The sequence below is a fragment of the Oculina patagonica genome, chromosome 6 (genome assembly GCF_052425735.1).
Source record: "Oculina patagonica isolate OP01 chromosome 6, crgOcupat, whole genome shotgun sequence".
Classification (NCBI taxonomy): Eukaryota; Metazoa; Cnidaria; class Anthozoa; order Scleractinia; family Oculinidae; genus Oculina; species Oculina patagonica.
The window spans coordinates 10,878,714-10,899,239 of NC_135763.1; the positions used below are offsets into that span (position 1 = coordinate 10,878,714).

The 20,526-nt window shown below is 38.7% G+C and overlaps 2 protein-coding genes across 2 annotated transcripts in view; both read right to left on the reverse strand.

The window, feature by feature from the left end:
- Positions 1–14,587, reverse strand: part of LOC144658677 (coadhesin-like) — a 39,254-nt gene extending 24,667 nt beyond the window's left edge. The window contains exons 1-12 of the mRNA XM_078519139.1: positions 14,538–14,587; positions 11,230–11,287; positions 10,150–10,170; positions 9,450–9,865; positions 8,741–8,894; positions 7,843–8,025; positions 6,799–6,981; positions 5,967–6,397; positions 4,958–5,114; positions 3,821–4,003; positions 2,411–2,826; positions 366–575 (exon numbers count right to left, since the gene is read on the reverse strand). Coding sequence (XP_078375265.1) covers positions 393–575; positions 2,411–2,826; positions 3,821–4,003; positions 4,958–5,114; positions 5,967–6,397; positions 6,799–6,981; positions 7,843–8,025; positions 8,741–8,894; positions 9,450–9,865; positions 10,150–10,170; positions 11,230–11,281 — 2,379 coding nt within the window. The 5' untranslated portion in view covers positions 11,282–11,287; positions 14,538–14,587 and the 3' untranslated portion in view covers positions 366–392. The remainder of the gene's footprint in view (positions 1–365; positions 576–2,410; positions 2,827–3,820; positions 4,004–4,957; positions 5,115–5,966; positions 6,398–6,798; positions 6,982–7,842; positions 8,026–8,740; positions 8,895–9,449; positions 9,866–10,149; positions 10,171–11,229; positions 11,288–14,537) is intronic.
- Positions 14,588–18,871: 4,284 nt separating this feature from the next.
- LOC144658675 (uncharacterized) overlaps positions 18,872–20,526 on the reverse strand; it is a 131,867-nt gene continuing 130,212 nt past the window's right edge. Inside the window, exons 13-14 of the mRNA XM_078519138.1 lie at positions 20,301–20,510; positions 18,872–19,200 (exon numbers count right to left, since the gene is read on the reverse strand). Coding sequence (XP_078375264.1) covers positions 20,328–20,510 — 183 coding nt within the window. The 3' untranslated portion in view covers positions 18,872–19,200; positions 20,301–20,327. The remainder of the gene's footprint in view (positions 19,201–20,300; positions 20,511–20,526) is intronic.

Consider the following 20,526-nt stretch of genomic DNA (forward strand, 5'->3'; position numbering starts at 1 on the left):
CTTTTTGCATTATGGCTATTTGCTGAATCGGATTGTTGCCATTCAACTTTGGATTGTTGCATTCCTGATTTCGATGATTTTATTTCAACTACTGAGTATTGAATTTTGTCATAGATATACCTCCATATTCAATGCCCATATCTTCGTCTCTGGTCATCCTAAAAGCATCAAACTTGGTCAATTGACAAATCGCACCGTGATCTTTCATGATATCAGGGCGTCATTAGCTTCTTTTGGTGGTAAAATTACGACAAAGAGCTTATTAAGCAAAGCTTCATTTGTCATTTGATGTTTACTGGAAGCCACTGAATGGCGTAACCAAAAGCCACTTGCATGGGATTGATTATATTGACAATTTTCCATACCTTAAAGCTTCATCGAGGTTGAGACCATCACGGCCCCATTTCAGAGACGGTGGTATTACAAGCCATGTTCAGAATATCAAAGATTCTATCTTTCATTTCTGTGTAATTTTCCACGTAGAACCAATTCTTCTCTCCCGCCATCTCGTTAAGATCCTCTTCACGAATAGACGGGCCAACACCAAATGCTAGTATCTTGGCACCTTTTCCTTCCTAAAATTATTAAAAGAATGTCTGGTATTAGAAAAAGCATCTTACAGAATCTTACGGGGGCGTTTCACGCACGCGTATTGGCTTGGGCCGAGTTGTACAAATGGTGGATAACGCTATACACCGGATAAGTCGCTATTAAGTGGAAAAGTGTCCACAAAACAAAGTATGCTGTCCACTGGAGAGTGATTTCTCCTGTGGAAGCAGTATGCATCCTTTGAACATCCAGGGCCTGATGTTTAGCGCACTGGAATTTCGTCTCGAGGTCCGAATTCAAGCCCTGGCAGGGGTTACTGTGTTGTGGCCTTGGACATAGGCCTTTCTCGATTATGCTAGTAAAACTGGCATTTAATGCTACTAGAAATTCTTGCATAAAGCCAAAAAAATGCTAAAATAATGCCTGATTTCTTTAAAAAATGCCACTTGAATTCCAAAAATGCTTTGTTTTGTTTCAAACAAAACGTGCAAATTCTTACATTATATGCTCATATCAACAACAGGCGATACTTAATAATTGTTTGTTTATAAAAAAAAAATTAAAATTAAAATTAAAAAAATATTTAAATTAAAAAAATTTAAAAAAATATATATTTAAATTTAAAAAAAAAAAATTAATTAAAAACCACACAGACAAGTAACCAATCGAATTAGGTAATCAAAATTGGAAAACTTTAGGATAATTTATCCTTCTGAGTTCTGAGTGCTGAAATCTGGATCACAGTCATGAAAAATAACAAAAAAATGCTAGCAATTCTTTTTAAAGAAAAAACGAAAAAAAATGCTCGTTTTCCCAAAAAATGCCGGAAAAAATGCTAGCATAATCGAGAAAGGCCTACTTGGACAAGCCTCATTACTCTCACACATAGTCTCGGCACAGTACCTCCCGCTCCATCCAGGACCGTGAATGGGCTGGGTAATGTAAGACCAACCTGAATGACAGCTTGTGTCTAATCCTTTCAAGCTGGAAACTGGGAGTCTATACCATTCGCTGGTGCACCGTGGAGTTACCGCCGCCACTTGGAATAACCTTTTATTCCATGCCTTGAGCTTTGCATAATAAAGCCAATCAGAAGCCAAGACAGTTGTTGCATATTCTGCGGTATCCCACGGGTCGTATTCCACGGAAGCTTCCGCTGTTCATCACGGCCTCCATGTTTTCCCAACGAAAGCATAGTCGTCTCGTAAGCTTGATTTGCTGTTATGCGCATGCAAGAGGCATGCGATAAAATGGTTATGTAATGTTTGCTCGTGGCATACCGTGAATATCCCAGTCGATGATTTTTCTTTGTATACACACTCACCTAAGGTTCGTGTGTATGAAAAATCAAGTCATTCCGGGTGTTACGGAACATTTTTCGGTAAAAAAGTAGATTTTGAAACAACACAATATTCTGTTATCGTAAAGCTAGTGTATAGGTGTTCTTCACCTGCTCTTAGAACAAAGCCTTCGAATAAGTAATGAGCTCCAGGTTTTAAGGGCGTGAAAAGTAATATCCTTAGAATTTTCTATATTTGTATAGCTTACGTAAGTCAAACTGAGTTGTCGAAACGCTATTGGCTACGACTCGTTTATGACAATTGTCCTTTCTGTAATAACTTTGAGTTCTGCCTGGAAGCGATAGAGTTAAGGTTTCCATTAAACACCATGTTCCTTGATGATGCTTTGGTCCACTTGATATAAAAGATCTCGGAAGGTGGCAGGGCACTTCCCGCTCAGCCATAGAGCTAAATCCCCGTAAAAGCCCCTGCTACACTTCACAAGGAATGCCACTCGAAAACATTGAATAACTATAGTATCTACTTCATTTTAATTACTTTTTTTACGATAAGAAACGTACCCGTAATGGAGGAATAGTAACGTTAAATGGTAGCGATCCCGCCCTCGTCCTTCCGTCTGTAATGATTACCACCACGTTGGCCGCATCAGCTCTGTCGCCATTCTCCGGCGTGTAAACAATCTGATCGGCAGCGACCAAAGCCTTGTCGGTGTAAGTACCCCGGGAAACTTTGTCAGGTATCTCAGAAACCAGATCATGGGTGCCATCTGTAGACTGACACTTCGGGTCGTCAAATTTGCAATGCACAATGGGTTTCCTAGAGAACGTAATGATGCTGAAGTGTGTGTCGGGCTCAAACTGGTCGATGAACTGGATAAGGAAGGTCTTTACACGGACAAAATTCCTGACACCAACACTGTAAGATGAATCCACGATCAGGCAGACGTCTAGTTTCTGGTGTTCACATGGTGATGGTTCTGAAATGAATTACAGATGAACTTCTGTTAACGAATAATGTCTCGTAAGCGGACACTTACTTATGGTCTCCTCTTTTGGCATACACTGCAGTCTTAACCTCCCATTAGCGGACAGCAGTTAAGTTTAATACTTTACCAATATGCTGTTAATTCACTAAATACTTTGGAGCTTTAATAAAATGTTCTACGTGTTTGAAAACAGGGGAAAGCGGATCTGTCAGTGCCATTTGTCAAAGCACTTTGGTTCAGATGCGGAGCATTTAAAAAGTAAAAATACTCGTTTATTTGAGAAAATGAAAATGTATTTACACTCAGCAACTATTTTATCTTTCCTTGCTCATTCGTTCACTTCAGTATGAACGAAAATTCACGAATTAAAAAGAAAAACTGCCAGAGAGGTTTGACCACGCTCAGAACTCCTAAGTAGACACTCAGTAATGGTCCCAGCCATATACAAACAATAATTTCATTTTATCCTACAATTTTTTATATTATCTTAACACATTGTATATTTTTACTATAGCTTAATTTTTTTTTTTTTTAACATTTTTTTAGCAAATTATTGTACATTATATCATAACTTTTTATCATATTTTATTATATATCTTAGTCTCATATCTTAGTTTTTATAATTTGCATAGAAGAGCCAAAGTTGTTATTTGGAATGCAAATAAACCTTATTATTATTATTATTATTTTTTTTTTTTTTATTATTATTATTATTATTATTATTATTATTATTATTATTATTATTATTATTATTATTATTATTACAAACACTGAATTTTATACCTCCCATAAGCTGACACCTCTCCTAAGTGGACACTTAGCTATGATCCCGGCCACAAGCAAACACTTCATTTCTAACCATCCATAAGCGGTCACCTCTCATAAGTGTTTTTCTGGTCCCAAGAGTGTGCGCTTGTGGGATATACCTCTATACAGAAAATGCAAATTATGTGTGATTTCTTTTAATTAGGATTATTTTAAATACCTGTTGGGCATTCGCCTTCATTGCATTCCGCTGTTTCGTGATCGTCTCCCAGTCTAGAACAACCTTTTCCTCCCTTTCGTGTCGGAGGTGAATTGCAGACTCTGCTTCGAACTTTTACTCCCACGCCACACGTGGCGCTACACAATGACCACATACTCCATTTCGAGTAACCGCCATCCACCTCTGTAACAAGATAAACAGATCAAAAACAATAAAAATAACGTTGATACGTGTATGGACTGCTCCCTATCCTGGTAGGCAAACCGAAACTAAAAATCGCGCAAGGAAAGCTTTTGGCAAGAAACTGCTCCATTTTGTTATAGAACGTTTTGTGATTGTTTTGAGTAGAAACCATGATAAATTTGGTCAAATGCACTGCAACCCAATACAAATTCAGTTCGGCAGTGCCTTTTCAAAGGTTAACTGCTCAAATAACAGCTGAAATAATTCTTGTCTTGCATTGAATTACTGAGTAAAATTCAAAACTAGCTGTAAAAGTAGATATTTTTACAACCCTGTGAATACAGATACAATTGCATGGCTGTCAACAATTACATTTATCTCTCCAGACTTAAAGGACCTAAGTAACGTTTTACTCTCACATTGAAGCTGTTGAGGCAATCCTACAAAATTCTGGAAACTCGAAAGAGCCAGAAGAGTGTCATCGAAGTCGGCCTTTTTGAACCCCTTGGTCCCAAATGCTGATGTCACGTTAAAAGCGCTGGGCTTTAAGCTGTTCACTGACCACTGACCTTTGACCCATGCTCGTATCATTGTTGAACAATGCATCTTCATTATTTATCACTGAGCTTAAAATTTACCATCTGTTTTATCATGTTTATTTACTACACACTTGATGATTTCGACATTGCTGATCCTAGCAGTATGCAGGACGCGTGACACGTATACAACCGTAGTAAATGGTCCAGCTCACCACGAGACTTTCGTAGCTTAGTTGGTAAGAGCGCCCAACCGGTATCTGGGAGGCCATGGGTTCGATTCCCCTCGGGGTCTCGGATTCTTTCTTTATCCCATGCTCGTGTCATTGTTGAACAATTCATCTTCATTATTTATCACCCAGCTTAAAATTTACCATCTTTATTATTTACTACACATAAAGGTATTGGTGTAACTTACGGCAGACAGCCTTTTTGATTTTCTTGACCATTCTCTTGATGCGATTTGGCTTCCGAACCAGGATCACATTATCACCGCCGATCTCCTGAAGCTGACTCACGTTCAGCTTATGTGGCAAACCATACCCAACAGCAACCATGTGGCATTTTTTCTCTGCCTAACGATACACGAAACAAAACAGAAAATACGAATAAGCATGGAGTGATCTGACAAACCACTGCGGTCCAATCTGTGTCATGTTTGAGTTTAGTCAAGTACGCATTTTTCGTTTTCCGTTATAGTAACAAAATGCATTTTGACCGCCAAGAAAGGCTGCAAAATAGAACGATGATGTTATACTCTTCACTGACACAAAAGTCACGAAATGCGAAACAAATTAAAGAAACAGAGAAAAGTAACGAATCACAATTAATATTTAATTCGAAAATGACGATTCTTTCCTGGTGATACAAAAAAGGTCTGGTTTCAGTTTAAACACGGTTTACCTGTCGTTAATTTACATTTTATCATAATCCTCATCCAGTTTGATACTTTTACACTTGAACAGCTTTTATAACGTTTTACCACTTTTCCCACTTGAGAGCTACAAGGCTGCTCGGTGGACCCGTAGTGGCTTGCATGCTATTCAGTTTCGCTTAATAATAAATGAAAACGTTGGTTTTGAACTGCAATCCTTTTGAGTCAATGTACACAAACAGTAAGACTACTCGCTTTTGTTTTCTATAGCGAAAGTCAGCTCGACTGCGCCTCGTTCACTTCGTCCATACAAAACTCGGACCAATTGCTAACTTGTACATGTAGAACAGAAACTTGTTGAGAATCTCATCTGGTTGGAGACTGGCCAGTTTGTTAAAAAAAATTGAGGGCCTCCAGATTTCAAATCCAGCACTAAACCACTCTGCTACACCACTTCCAAGGAAATGAAAGTTCATGCACACTATAAGCGGAGGCCCCATAAATGAAGCTGGATCGGAAATGACGAAAAATAAGGAAGTGATTATTCACCCACCTTAAGTGGAGGAACAGTCTCCGAGAAAGGTTTTATGCGTCTCTGTGGCCACGCCCGCCCGTCCGTGAAAGTCAAGAGCACGTTTTGTCTCTTTCTCCTGTCGCCCGCCTTCTTAGTGAACCCATGGTTAGATATAGCTATTAGTCCTTTGTCTGTACGCGTCTGCAGGTAAACACCTGGATGAAGGCTTTTCACAAATTTTGTCGCCTTCTTCAGGGATCTGGAGTTTGGCCCATTAAATGGGGCAACTAGCTCTGCAGCCTTGTCGTACATTGTAATACCAATGTTCGTTTTCTTTTTAGAAATCTGGAATTTCTTCAAAAAACTGGGCATGAAGATTTTTAGCAGGCGCTCGAGGTTTCTTCGCCGGATGCTCAGTGAACGGTCGATTAAAATGCCCAGATCGAGTCCCTGGTCGCATGGGGCTGGCTCTGTAACAAAGAACGAAAAACGGAGGAAAGTCTTAGCACAATTTTAACATTCCACCAAACGAGGATAATAAAAATTATCTGCGCGATTATCATCACTATGACATTATCACTGCCGTCAGTTACAACAAACATCATCATCACCATCACCACTATCGGACTATTACCACCACTACCATCATCGCCATTGCCATTATCGCCGTAATCGACGTCATCATTTTGTCGTCATCGCTGTCGTCATCATCAATCGTCATCATCATGATCATCATCATCGTCGTCATCATCATCATCATCGTCGTCGTCATCATCATCATCATTATCATCACAATTATCATCATTTGATTATTCTTCAATTCTCCTCATAAACAGTAAGTTTCTTATTAATTGACTTTTGTTTAGCCTACCTTCCTTGCACGTTTTCTTACTGCATTCCACGGTTTCTTGAGGTTCACCTATGTGATCACATGATTTGCCACCGGCATTCGGTGGTGGGTTAGTACAGGTTCGAAAGCGTAACCGCGTTCCTTTGCCGCAAGTTGCGCTGCACTTCGTCCAAGAAGTCCATCGGGTATATCCTCCGTCAATAGCTGTATTGTGAGAAAGTAAACGTTAACTTTTTTATATAACAATTTTCTAACCACCCTTGGCGTCGAAATAAAGCATCCTGCTTCGACATCGTAAATGAAAGCAAACTGCAAAGAAAAGCATTTATCATTCGATGCAATTTTTTCTTCCTTTTCATTGGCCGAAAGCCCAACACGTCATCTACAAATAATTGCCTACAAATAACGGTCTGCTCGTGCGCATTAGCGTCTGACAGTGATTTTGCTACAAATAATATTCTGCTCATGCGTAGTTGCGTCCACTTCATAGAAAAATGGCAGCTAGTTTTCCAGTGATGGAGAGGAGCGGTTGGATTTGTCTACTAGGCCCGAAAATACAGCAAAACTACAAAGAAGGCAATGAAATTTCCTCTTATTGTATTTCGGCAATATCTAAAAGAAAGAGAATTGGATGAAGACCCGCTCGTGTTATTGAAGGCAAAGTTATGCTTTCGTCTGCATTAATTCAGCAAGAGAGTGCGGTTTCCATGTAGTTCCCGAAGGCGAAGGTACTTTGTGCGAAACAAATTTAGTGATCGAACGATAAAACATTTATTGAACTCGGTTCTCGAAAAATATCCTGATTTGTCAGTGTCTCGCAGATCAATTATTTGCCGAAGCCGAAAGTTGAAATTAAGGAATAACAAGTAAACAAGCAAAACTGATACTTTGCGAATTAATGATAGGACTAAAGGTTTCAATTTTTATTACCAGTATACCTCAATTTTCGCAGCTTAAGCTAAACTATACGTCGGTTTCACATTTTCATTTAATTGTGAAGAGAAAACACCAGTTAGAATCGTTGGTAATTATTTACATTGTGGTAATAGGTGAAGTAAAACCTACATTCCTCGCATTCTGGTAGGTTGCAATCTTCCTGTCCTTCAGCCGGTCCTATGTCATCGCAATTTTTCCCGCCTCCACTTGGCTCCGGGTTTGTGCAGTTTCTCGAGCGTGTCCTGATTCCTGCGCCACAAGTTACACTGCATTCTGACCAGGTTGACCAAGATGTGTAGCCACCGTTGATAACTGAAAGGTGCAACGAAAGTAAAGATAGACGAAAACGTTAAGTCTGGGCCCAGTTGTTCAAAAGGTGGATAACGCTATCCACCGGATAAATCACTATCCATTGTATAGCGTAGAATGTTTTTTTCAACACTTATCCACTGGATAGCGATTTATTCTGTGGATAGCGTTATCCACCCTTTTGAACAACTGGGGCCTGGTAAGCATACAATAAATCTATCAAACAAGAAATATGCAAGCAATTAGCCATTGCACCGAACGAACGAACGACCGTCAAACAATCATTTATTGAATTGATCTTTTTTTTAAATATCACAACCAGCCAATCATTTGTTCAAATAATCAATCAATCAATCAAACAATCAATTAATCAATCAATCAATCAATCTGTTAATGTGTCATAAATGACTGACAAATACAGACAACTCTCGCCTTGCGGACACCTTGCTATTACGGACACCCCGTTATTACGGTCAGGATAAGAATTACTAAATATAACTCTCGTTAATACGGACTTCCTGTATAACGGACACCAAATGGTGGTCCCGAACGTGTCCGTTGTAGAGGGAGTTGACTGTAAACCAAACAATAAACCCATCAAATGGATCAGCCAACCAACCAACCAACCAACCGATCTCAATCAAATAAATTGAAACATTGACAAATCAAGGATCAGTCAATCAATATCAATAAATGAAACAAATCAAGGTGTGCTTACCACAAACTTCAGCCAATATATCGTTCATTTTTCCAGCAAGGGCACTGAAATCCGCAACCTGCACCACTGAACCGCGTTCGCCAGCAATTTTTTCCAGTTCTTCCGTTTTTATACCTTTTCCAATTCCAACCGCAATGATATTGACTCCTTTGTCCTTAATTTAGGCAAAGAAGAAGAAAAAACACTGTTTTGCTTCAATCTATTCATTTATATTTTAGTCCACAGTCCGGGAGCACAGTCGACAAACTGTATGTTCTTAAATGGCACAATCGTGGGCCTTGGCCGTTTTTTAGTCAAAACGGTGCTAAAATTGATTAAATTTCTTCCTCTCGTACACAAGAATAGAATACCAAATTAAAGATATCATAAATTGCAATGAAGGGATAGCAGACTGTAATTGGTTTCTTACGATGTTTCCGTCCACACAAAGACAGAATTTTAAAACGTCTGTCCGGCTTCTTAGTTTGAGATCAAAATCCTTGTGGATGCGTAAGTCATGATACCCCCATTTTAAAAGCTTCAGTGCACTAGTATTGTAGTTTTTAACCAAACTAGACCATTATTTCTATGTCCATTGATGTAAATATGTCTTTTTGCATTTGAATTGCTCATGATAGTGCCCCTTAATCGAATAGTAAAAGATAAAAGCCTGAGAGCGTAGCCTCCTTTGTGCAGAAAGGAGCCTGTTCACGGGCTAAAGAGATCCTACTTCAAGTGGTGGAACTGTTTCGCTGTACGGCGCTGACTCTGAGGCAGTGCTTCCATCAGTGAATACCACAAGTACATTTGGTCGCTTTGCTCTGTCCTGACCACTTGCAAAAAGCTCATCGTGTGCCTTCATCAACGGCAGATCCGTCCGGGTGCCAGAAAATAGTCTGTCTGGTAGGGAGTCGATGCTGTTCACCACGGCCTGGTTGCTGTGGTATCGCGGATCGCTCAGATTGAACATGTGATAAGGTGAACCAGCATAGAAAATAGGCGATACATGAGTTCCGTCAGGAGTGATGTTGAAGTTGCCCATGAAACTCTTGAGAGCCTCTTTCACTATTATGAAGTTATCCTTTCCGACACTCTTTGATCTGTCCACTATGATTCCCAGATCTATGCCTTGCTTGCAGCCATTTACTGAAATGAACAAAACAGCGTCCTCTCCAATTTCTTTTAATTACATTCTACACTGAATTTTACTACATTTTAGCTCAGGGTTCTACAAAATCTTTCTTATAGACAACTTAAATACGTCGTGTTACGTAGTCATCTCGATAACGGGGCTAGCTTTGTTAATTTAATTTTCGCCGACTGTATCGATAATGGCAACTGTTGGATCACGTTTGGCAAAAAGGCGAGAATTTTGAAAGCAAGGATTCTGCTTACACAACAACTTTTACAGATTAGTTATAATTGCTTACCAACTTCGCCCTTGACAGCTCCTAGTTGAAGAATAATGAATTAAATTAAATAGATTCAAACGAAAAAACGACACGAATAATGAAGTAGGCAAACTTAACTAAAATATTGGATAATCCGAATAAATGCAATTGGCGATTGGCGATTGGTTGTTTGAGTAGCGGTCAGAATGGGAGGTCAGGTGAATGGTTGAATACACCCTTGATAGATCTGGCATTCCGGTAGGTGTTTAAGGATTGCATTGTATTACATAATCCTCTTCGCGCCTAGGAGGCACATAAGGCTGAGGCATTTTTACCCATGAAATAAAAAGATAGTAAAATTGCCCATTTTGGACCATTGATAACTCAATGAGTTGCCGGAAGGAGTGAAATGGGAACTGGGATTTGGGCAAATTTTCACTGGAAAAATGAGATTTGGGTCACCAAGACTGGGAATCACAAACAAAAAGACAATGGAACTGAGCCTGGGATTTGATAGGCTGGGAAATTGGATTTGGGCTGGGAATTGGGAAGTGTTAATCTTTCTATAGCGGTTAGAAAGTTTTAATAATTAAGAAGATTTTTACTTAAAAAGCTGCTGGATGACATTTTTTCCAATTTTCCAATTCCCCAAAATATGGCGCTAAAGTGTTGGCCTCGAAATGGGTTGTCTTCATCACGCTCGTTTGAATTTTGGCATCTATTTTAGGATTCACCACTACCTTTTTATGATTAAGCAGGTCACGTGACATGTTTTTTTTTTTGCAAAGGGCCTAAACTCGAATGTAGATTGGATCATTGAATATTCATTTCTTCAATGGGGTATTGACGTAAAGAATGTAGTCAAATCCCCATCATGATAGATTCATCATGACTTTCTGTTTGGAAAAAGTGCTTCAATAAGTTTTGACTGTAAAATAAAAATTATTATGATTCACAATGTATATTGTACATATCGATAAACGTTATGCAAAAACTGCCACCATCGTAAGCAGCTCAAAGAACCACGATGATTACAGCATATCCCACAGGACAACATTGAAATTATTGCTGCTTACAATACTGTCGCTGGATTGCCTAAAATAATTGTAGTTTTCTTACCATGCAGTGAAGCAAGCACCAAAAAGACTCCAAAATGCAAATTGCGATTCATATTTATCTGAAAAAAAAAAAACATTTGTAATAACAAAATACTCTAAAAGAATATCTGTTTTAGTTTCTATTGCAACTACAAGCACCTCACAATAGCTGCACACATCCCATTGCGTACCAGGAACAGTACAGCTACACAAATATCGCTTCCCGTTTTGGTATCTTTGCGGCAGTGTTCCTGTTCACCTTAATTATGTATATCATTAAGAAAATACCTAAAGAAGAAAACCTACGAAGGAGAAAAAGGACACTGCTGGTAGTTAAGGAAGTCTTGTAAAAATATAACTAAAAGAAAGATATTTTTAATTGTTTCTGTTGTCGCGTTTGAAGAAAAGGAAAATAAATGAGTCAGCGACAGCCCATCTCCCGGCCATGCGCTGGTAATATCTCATAGATGGGAATTGAGAGATTCATGAACCACGGGACACTGTCTAAATGACTCAACAATCTATCGTAGATAACATTGAAGAATTTTAGGGCAATGCGCAGTAAAAAGGGAATCTGTATTCTGCGCTTGGAGTTTCGACTTAAAAGATAAAATTTTAGTCTAGCTACCTTCCAATATACTTAATTGAATTCAGTTTCATGCTAAAATTAGACGCAAACATGTAATTAATCATTTTCTGCGCGTGACATCGCAGGTAAGATTTTTCATCCTAAAAGTTTACAAGATTTGAAGGTTATTGATTTAAACCCATTTAATTTTTAAAGCATTTAAATTTGTAGTCTACTGCACATCTCATCAGACTTGATACGGCTGCCATTTTTGCTGTTACTTCTTTATCCAATTTTTACCATCAGCTCATCGCCAATCGAGCAAATTTGGCTTCGTGATCTCTCTCCTCCGCGGAGGCTCCTTTAGTGGAGGAAAGCGAAAAAACGGGGGGAGGAAGGCGAAAACACGAAAAATGAAAAATAGGGGGCGCGGAGGACGACGGGAAGGGCGAAGCAGCGGAGGCTCCTCTCCTTTCCTTTCCCCTTCCCAGTGTCCCCCGCGCGCTTTCGTTTCGATTCTCTCCAGGCTCCGCGTGCTTACTTTTCACCTCTCCCCGTTCCTCTCCCCATTTCCCAGAAAGGCTTCGTGATCGTTGTGTGGGCGCTGGCTTCAATAAAAATTTGATTGGAAGCGCACTCGGCGGGGGCACGCTTGAATGTTGTATCCGCGATTCTTTTTAAATAGCGCCGCAGGTCTAGCTCTCTAATGGAAACTGTTTTTCAGTCTTACTGTGTTAAAAATGTGCTTTCTAACCCGTTTAGCAGATACCAGCCATGTATATCCTGTTTTTATAAAGGCCTGAAGAAAGAAACACTCTTCTTTAGCACTATCCAAATCGACCCAAGGTTCTTTCCCAGAGATTGAATTTAATAACGTTGACAACGGTGATCTATTTCAGAAACATGAATGGCGCACGAACGGTTCTAATGCAAAACATCATTTAGATATACAGCTTAAAATGAATGAATTTGACTTTCTTTCTATCAAGAAAAGTGCTAAAATTACAGTAGCCTACATCAGTAAGTTAAGTGCTTATTACCCGGCCAGGTTGTAATGAGTCGGTAAACAAATTGTAAGCTATGCAACACACATCGAAGTGTTGGTTCTTTTATAATGGTTATTAAATTAGCACATCTTAATATAAATACACCTTATAATCTACCAGAGCGTAAAAAACTGTCCCAATAGAGTTGAACTTTGATTACTGCCTTTTTTAAAACTCGATCTCCTAAAACCATGCTGCCTAAAACTGTCTGCTTCAAAGCGGTAAGCTACACACTATAATTTTTCTCAAGTCAATGAATAGACGATGACAAAAAATTAACATTAGAACTGGTGATAGAAAGTAGACGAGAAGCAATACGTAAAAACATGAATCTTCTAAAACACTTCTTGACGAGTGTTCAATAAAAAGCTACTCACGAAAAATTTACCTGTGATCACAGATGGCCCTTCCGCCCGATGTTGGACGCCACAGAGAATACGTATTTCAAGACGTGCTTTGTAGGCGGGTATAATATTTATAAGTAAATTCTCAACCTCGATTATTGCATTTTGACCTTTTCTTATTGGCTCACAAGCTCTAGCTAATTTCCAATTATTTGCCAATCGCCAAAGGCGAATTGAAAGATAAAGTTATGTTGAAGTTAAAGATTTATGACTACACTCATCAATGGACAAATTTGGCTTCGAACGTCAACGTTGCGTGGGCAGTGGTCAATGAGCTATCCCAAATAGTGTACGCAGGTCTCTTTTAGAAGCGGGCTTTCTATCTAAAAAAACCATTAAGACGTTATGTCGATGATCATGAAATTCAGTTCTTTCTAACCCGTCAAGCAAATACTGTGGATTTCCTATTTTGAAAGACCTGAAGAAATAAGCATTCTTCTTTAGCACTATACAAATTGACCAAGTTTCTTTCCCAGAGATTAAAAAACACATTAATAATTCATAAAGAAAATACAAAAGAAATTAATGTTTAATGAGTGTCTTTATATCTGATAAAGACACGGCTAAACTTTACGTCCAATTTTCTAGGTCAAAATAACCCGAAAGCTAAATTTTAGTGCAAGAATGAGTTGATCTACATCAGAAGATTTTTAAGCCGTTCAGTTCAATTCGCAGTTCGTCTAAAACACTCGGCTGCGCCTCGCGTGTTTTAAACCTGATAAAACACTACTGCTCATTTATTAAACATTACTTGAATTTTACAACCTTGACAACGGTAATCTATTTCAGAAACATGTACACTGGCGCACGATCAGCTCTAACGGAAAACATCCTTTAGATATACATACAGCTGAAATGTATGAACTTAAAATGTATGAATTTGACTTTCTTTCTATTAAATTGCTTAAATAATTAGCCTACATCAGTTAGTTAAGTGCTCATGACCCGGCCAGGTTCTTGGTTAGTCTACAAACAAATTTTAAGCTGTTTGGCACATTATTTAATTAATACTTCTAAATATAAATACGCAGCTAAAATCTACCAAAATGTAAATAATTGTCCGTATAGTTTAACTTTGATTGTCGTGGTTTTTAAACTCGATATTATTAAACCATTCTTCCTAACGTTGTCTACTTCAATGTGCTAAACCAAAGACGTTAATTTTCTTCACATCAATGAATAGACGATGACAAAGAAAACTCTTATTTGTACAGGTGATAGCGAATAGAGGAGAAACAATACGTAAACTTACAAATGTTCTGAAATATTTCTTGACGAGTTTTAAATAAACATCTACTCGAGTTAAACTTACCGGTAAACGAAGACGGCCTTTCCGCCCTCTGTTGTATGCCACCGAAAATACTTATTTTGAGACGCGCCTTGAAGGCTGGAATAGCATTCATTAATGTATTTCCAGAGGTGATATGAGAATCGGGCATTCCGATTGGTCAAGAAGCTCGGCTTATAAGGCTATATTCACCGCGCTATACCCCGGTAACTCGGATAACCCCGCTAACTCGAACAAACTTCCATTTCCCTTGCATTTGACCCCACTTTTCAGTCATTTGTACTCGGCTTACTCGAACTCAGATAACTCGAGACCCCGCTAACTCGAACTAAATTTCGTTCCCCTTGATCACAATTTGAGAGTTTTGACGCGCGTCACGTGATACGTTCTCGTCCAATAGAAACTGTATTTCAGTTTGGGAAGTATAACCTGGTGAATATTTGCCTCGACTTCGTCTCAGAAGTTAATAGTAAATTCACAACCTCGGTTATTGTATTTTTAGCTTTCTCTGGTTTGCTCACAAACTCAGGCGTGCCCGAATGTTGTATCCAGGTTTCTGTTTAAAAGCGCATGTCTAACTCTCTAGTGGAAACTGTTTTTTCTGTCTTAAAAATAATCATATGCCCGTCAGGTTGTTGCATGGTCATAACATTTGCTTTCTAAACTGTTTAGCAGACATTGCATAAACTGATCTCTCGCCTCTCTCCTATGGGTGCAGCATCATAAAGGGCAAGCATCAGGCATTGGGTCGTGTGCAGCATCATTACAGATCTTATTTATTTCCAAAATGAACAAGATTGACCTTTTCATCTTTCTTTTCTTTAGGGAAAGCGAACGTGTATAGGTGCTACTTAATCTCAGAATTTTGTGTTTTCTTAGTAAATGCCATGGGAGGCGCGGTGGTCTAATGGTTAGAGCGCCGGACTCCGGATCGAGCGGTCCGAGTTTGAGCGTCGGCCGGGGTCACTTGTGTTCAGTCATCTCTACCCAGGTGTATAAATGGGTACCGGCGACATAATGCTGGGGGGGGGGGGGGGGACCCTGCAATGGACTAGCATCCCATTCAGGGGGGAGTAGAAATATTCCTAGCCGCTTAATGCTACAGAAACTTAAAAAATGCCAGACAAATTGGATATCCCGTCATACGGCTTGAGATTTCCGCCGATGAGGTTAATGTGGACTTCTAAGAAGCTAAATACTAGGAACTCCCTGATTTTTGCTTCTGCTTCTTCTTCTGCTTGGTAAATCACATGAACAGCAGTCAAAGAAGTGTTCATTTGAAAAGGTAAAATGGCAAAAATAATTGTGACATTCCGTCATTTAACTCTTGAATTATTTCATAAACGACTCGTTTCCGGTTTTCATTAATAAAATGTGCCTTGACTTCTACAGAAAAACTTTAGGGCTTAAGCAAGTCCAGTCAAACTGAAATTATTCAAAATAGGTTTTCACGATATCAAAAACGTTAATTTAATAGTCATTTTTTACGGCATTATCGAGCATGTGATATAACTCAAATTTTCTCAATCCTCGTTTAAATTGCCGGCCACAAGTACATAAATTGGTGTACTTTTTGGGTTTAAATTAACATCATTAACATTATCTTACCTCGGGCTGCCGGTAATTTTCATTAATTTTTCCCCTTTACATTTGGTAAACGTTTTTGAATGACTAGTTTTACCGCTTTCATTTGGTATTGCATTTTAGCAGTGAATTGTAAGTATTGTATTAATGTGACGAGTTTGGTGAAAGCAAAATGTTGTTGTTAGTGAAGTAGCATTGTACTGTAAGAAGAATGCTAAATAGTAACAGAAACTTATTGTTAGCAAATAAACAAGGTATAACCCTAAGCAATGTTATGTTCTGTAAGAAATGTATTATATCGTGTAATTTCTCTATTAACAAATAAAAAAATATACTTTTTTATTGCTTTCATTATACAGCTCAAAATCGGAGACCCCTTTATGATAAAGAAAATAGGAAATTTTTGTAACGCCAGCTAAATAAAATGACAAAAGGGAACCAGAGCTGACCATTAAATATAACAAATGTCGCGCAGTTGCTCTAGGCTCACGCCAGGAAAACATAAAACCAAAACGATTAAGTAAAAAAGTCAAGAATTTGAAAAGTTAATGAATAATCTCTTTTTCCGACGTTTTAACAGTCTGTGCGGTATTCTGTACACGAGTTATCCGTCAAAACGTTCGACACACAATTTTTTGGTTCTCCATATGGAAACCACATTGGTGCCCCACCGATTAGCACCAATATGGCGGCCAAAAATCAATGAAAACATCAGAAATACATTTCTGTTATAAAAACCGATCAGTTCACCTTTATGAACAAATAAACAGTCACAAAAACACTTCTCACAACTTTTCAGACTGCTAAAATCACAGGATTAGTAATTTTGATTTTTGAAACTTATGTGGTTGCCTTCTGGTGGCTACCTTGATGTCGTGTGGAGTGAAAACTCCAAAATTCAAAACGCTCCTCTTTTAAGACAAAGGGAGCTAAAACAGGGTACAGTCGACTCCCGATAACTCGCACCCTCGCTAACTTGACCCTCGTGCTAACTCGAACCCAAATCGATTTCCCCCCCAGATTTCCGTCATACATTTACTGTCATTTTACCCTCGATAACTCGAAAACCCCGCTAACTCGAAGCAATTTTCGTTTCCCTCCAGGTCATTTTCTGCATTTTTTTGTGTATCATTTTACCCTCGTTAACTCGAACCACGACTGTCAATAAGTGCCAAGTCAAAACAAACAGTGTACTGTAGTCCAAAACATCGAAATTATTATGAAATAAAAACGTACACGAGTCGATACTATAACTAAATTTAAAATGTACACTGTAGAAAAACAGTAAACACCGTTTTTCCCTTATTTCCGGCCTGTTCTTTGTTCTCCACTCCCGATAACTCGAACCTTTTTCAATTTCCCTTGAAGGTTCGAGTTAAAGAAAGTCGACTGAAATTTCAGGGACCTTATAATCTTGATGACGTCACGTGAAAACAAAAAATCGCAGCAACTCGAAGAGTATGTCGGATAAGTCACGCTCTCTCCTAACATTCTTGAACTTATCGATTATAACGACCGGTGCTTGGTCAAATTTCATTTTTAGTTAATTTTGCGACTGCATTGCTTTTAGTTTGAAACTGGCTCCCGCGCGATTTGCACGGAACCATTTTATTTTCACAGCTGAACGCGCAATAGATCTTCAGTGAATCTTAGCAACCAACTAGTCAAGACCGAAAATTGCGGGCTCATTTAATTTTTCGGCGGTGAAATGTCGCCACCACCAACTGTAAATCGCGCACAGTGGAATTCGCCGTTCGTTCTAGTCACCAGTCTTTGCCGCTTAACAGGGTAACTACATAAGATTTAAGGATTTAAATAGGTAATTCCCCTGATCATGAAATAAAACCGAAAATAGATTTTCAATCAAACTTTGCATGTTGGTTGCTTGTCATAAGGGAACTTTAAATAGTGTTGTCTAGGCCACAATCATCTTTTTACGAATACTGGCTGAGAACAGGTTTCCGGTGATAATTTATTTTTCTACCATAGAAATTGATTTGTATTTACATTATAGAAATAAATTGATCGCTTCACTCAAAATACGAGGAAAAACTGATAAGTCGCCGTACTCGTTTTCGAGACTGAAACGACCATTTATCTCTCTCACGAGACAAGCCGCATAGAGAAAAGCCACAATTTTGTTTATGTGCGCGCGCTAATTACGCATAAAATTCTGTGCAGTAAGGATGCACAATGCCATAATAGGGAATTACCTTAAAGGAATAAAGCTGTGGTAGGAAATTTGATGCTTCCTGCTTTACCAGTTGATGCTTCAGACTTTATCGATGTGACAGTTGATTTTTCGAACCCAGGTCTTTGCCTTAGGCAAGACACTTTACTCCAAAGTTCTCTCTTAAGAACCTTCGCGCTAATTGTTTATGCGTATCCCTGCTGCGCACGTAATTCTTGTGGCAGCGTCATGTCACGTCATTCACTGAGCGCGCGTGCTGAGGAAACGTTTGGGGGCAGGGGGGCAGGGGGCAGTTGCCCCCGCCAGGAAAACTAAATTTCTAACATAGTGTTCGATTTTGCTGGACCATTTCTTATAGCTATATAGAAGTTTGCACCCGCAACGGAGTTTAGCAGGGGCAAAACATCTAGACAAAATTCAAAATTCAGACAAAAAATTCTAGGTACGGCCGTTAAAGCAAGTGTATAAATGGGTACCAGCGAATTGTCGGGAAAACTTGAAAAATTGTAGGGATGGAGATAACCTGGCACAATTGTGACACTTGTTAGATATCGGGTATAGTTAAACTTGTCTTGACCACAAGTATGATTAATATTGCTTTTATTTAAACCACTTTATAACACCACATGTCAAAATAAAGTAAATGGTTTGAACCCAAAAACTGTATAAGTAGGTCGTATACTGCAATCGTCCGGGTGAGAGTAGTTCAGTACTACTCTCACCAGGAAGATCATACTATACACACTACCACGTATCATGAAATTTCTCCATACTTTTCCCCTGCCAAAAGTGATCCCTTAGTATTCTATGGCCATGCGTCCTTTATTTGAGTGTTATTAGTTTTATCCCACTGAATCATCTTGTGAAAGGAACGTAACCCAACCGTTGCCTGCATCACCTCGTCGAATAGCTCTGCAAGGAAACAATATAAATAACGATTTACGAAGCATGTACCAGTCATTCCCCTTGACCCTGCATACCCTCTCCCCCCGGAAAAAGGTTTGAACGCAAATTTATTACAGGAATAATGATAACGAAAAGGAAAATGGAAATAATGATGAGAATGAAGATGAAGATACAGCAGATCCAGATGAAGACGAAGGCACAATGAAGCCACAAGATGGCATGATGGCGAAGGATAAAAAGAAGAAGAAAAACAACAAAAACAACAGCTGTAAAACTATGATTAGATGCAGCCATGTAGGTTACAATATTTTGACGTAGGAATTAACTACTTTGAAAGTCAATCGCCAAGTCCGTTATTATTAGTAAAGGTCGTACTCAGATCACTATCGCACACGGTATTTTCTTGATTTAACGCTTGGTCCCCAATATCGAGTTGTAAATGAGCTCTCCAATCCCTTATTTAAGGTATAAAAAGCTGTAGTTGTAATGGGAGTACTCTTCATGTCTGTAAAAAATGATGTATATAAACCCTTTCTTAGTGGACACCACGCTTGAATATATTTTCGGAGTGAAATAAACGCTGGGTCCACCAGGCCGCCAAGGTTTGAAATAGGTGAGCATTAGATCGAGAAAATATGGTATTTAAGGGGCTTACTCGTTAAGATGCATGGAAGACCTTATTAACCAATGCTTTATTAGCCGTTGATGTTTACCGCAAGCCACTACAGTGGAACCTCGATTTAACGAACCTCTATATAACGAAGACCTCGGTATAACGACGTTTTCTTCAGCCCGGCCAAAGTTACAGTAAATTTTTGGAGCATACCTGATATAAGAACCTCGATATAACGAAATCTTTTTTAAGAACACAATCCGGGAGCCCAAAATAAATTCCTATATAAAATTTTTTTTAACACGCGAAAAAAAAAAATTTAAAAAAAAACAAAAAAAAAAAAAATATAATTATAAGAAAAAAAATAAAAATAATACAAGAAATAAAAATACAAAAGGGAGAAAGCAAGAAAAAAACAATAAATTACCAAAAAACCCTTAAATGGCTTGAGCTTAAGTTGCTTGGGATTGATTTTATTAACAATATATAATACCTAAAAGCTTCTTCGAGGTTAACACCCTTACGGCTGCATTGCTGGGGCGGTGCTATTACAAGCCATTTCCAGAATATCGAAGATTCTATGCTTCATTTCTGTGAACTTTTCCACATAGAACCAATTGTTCTCTCCTGCCATCTCGTTAAGATCCTCTTCACGTATGGATGGGCCAACACCAAATGCTAGCACCTTTGCATTTTTTCCTTCCTAAAATTAATAAAGG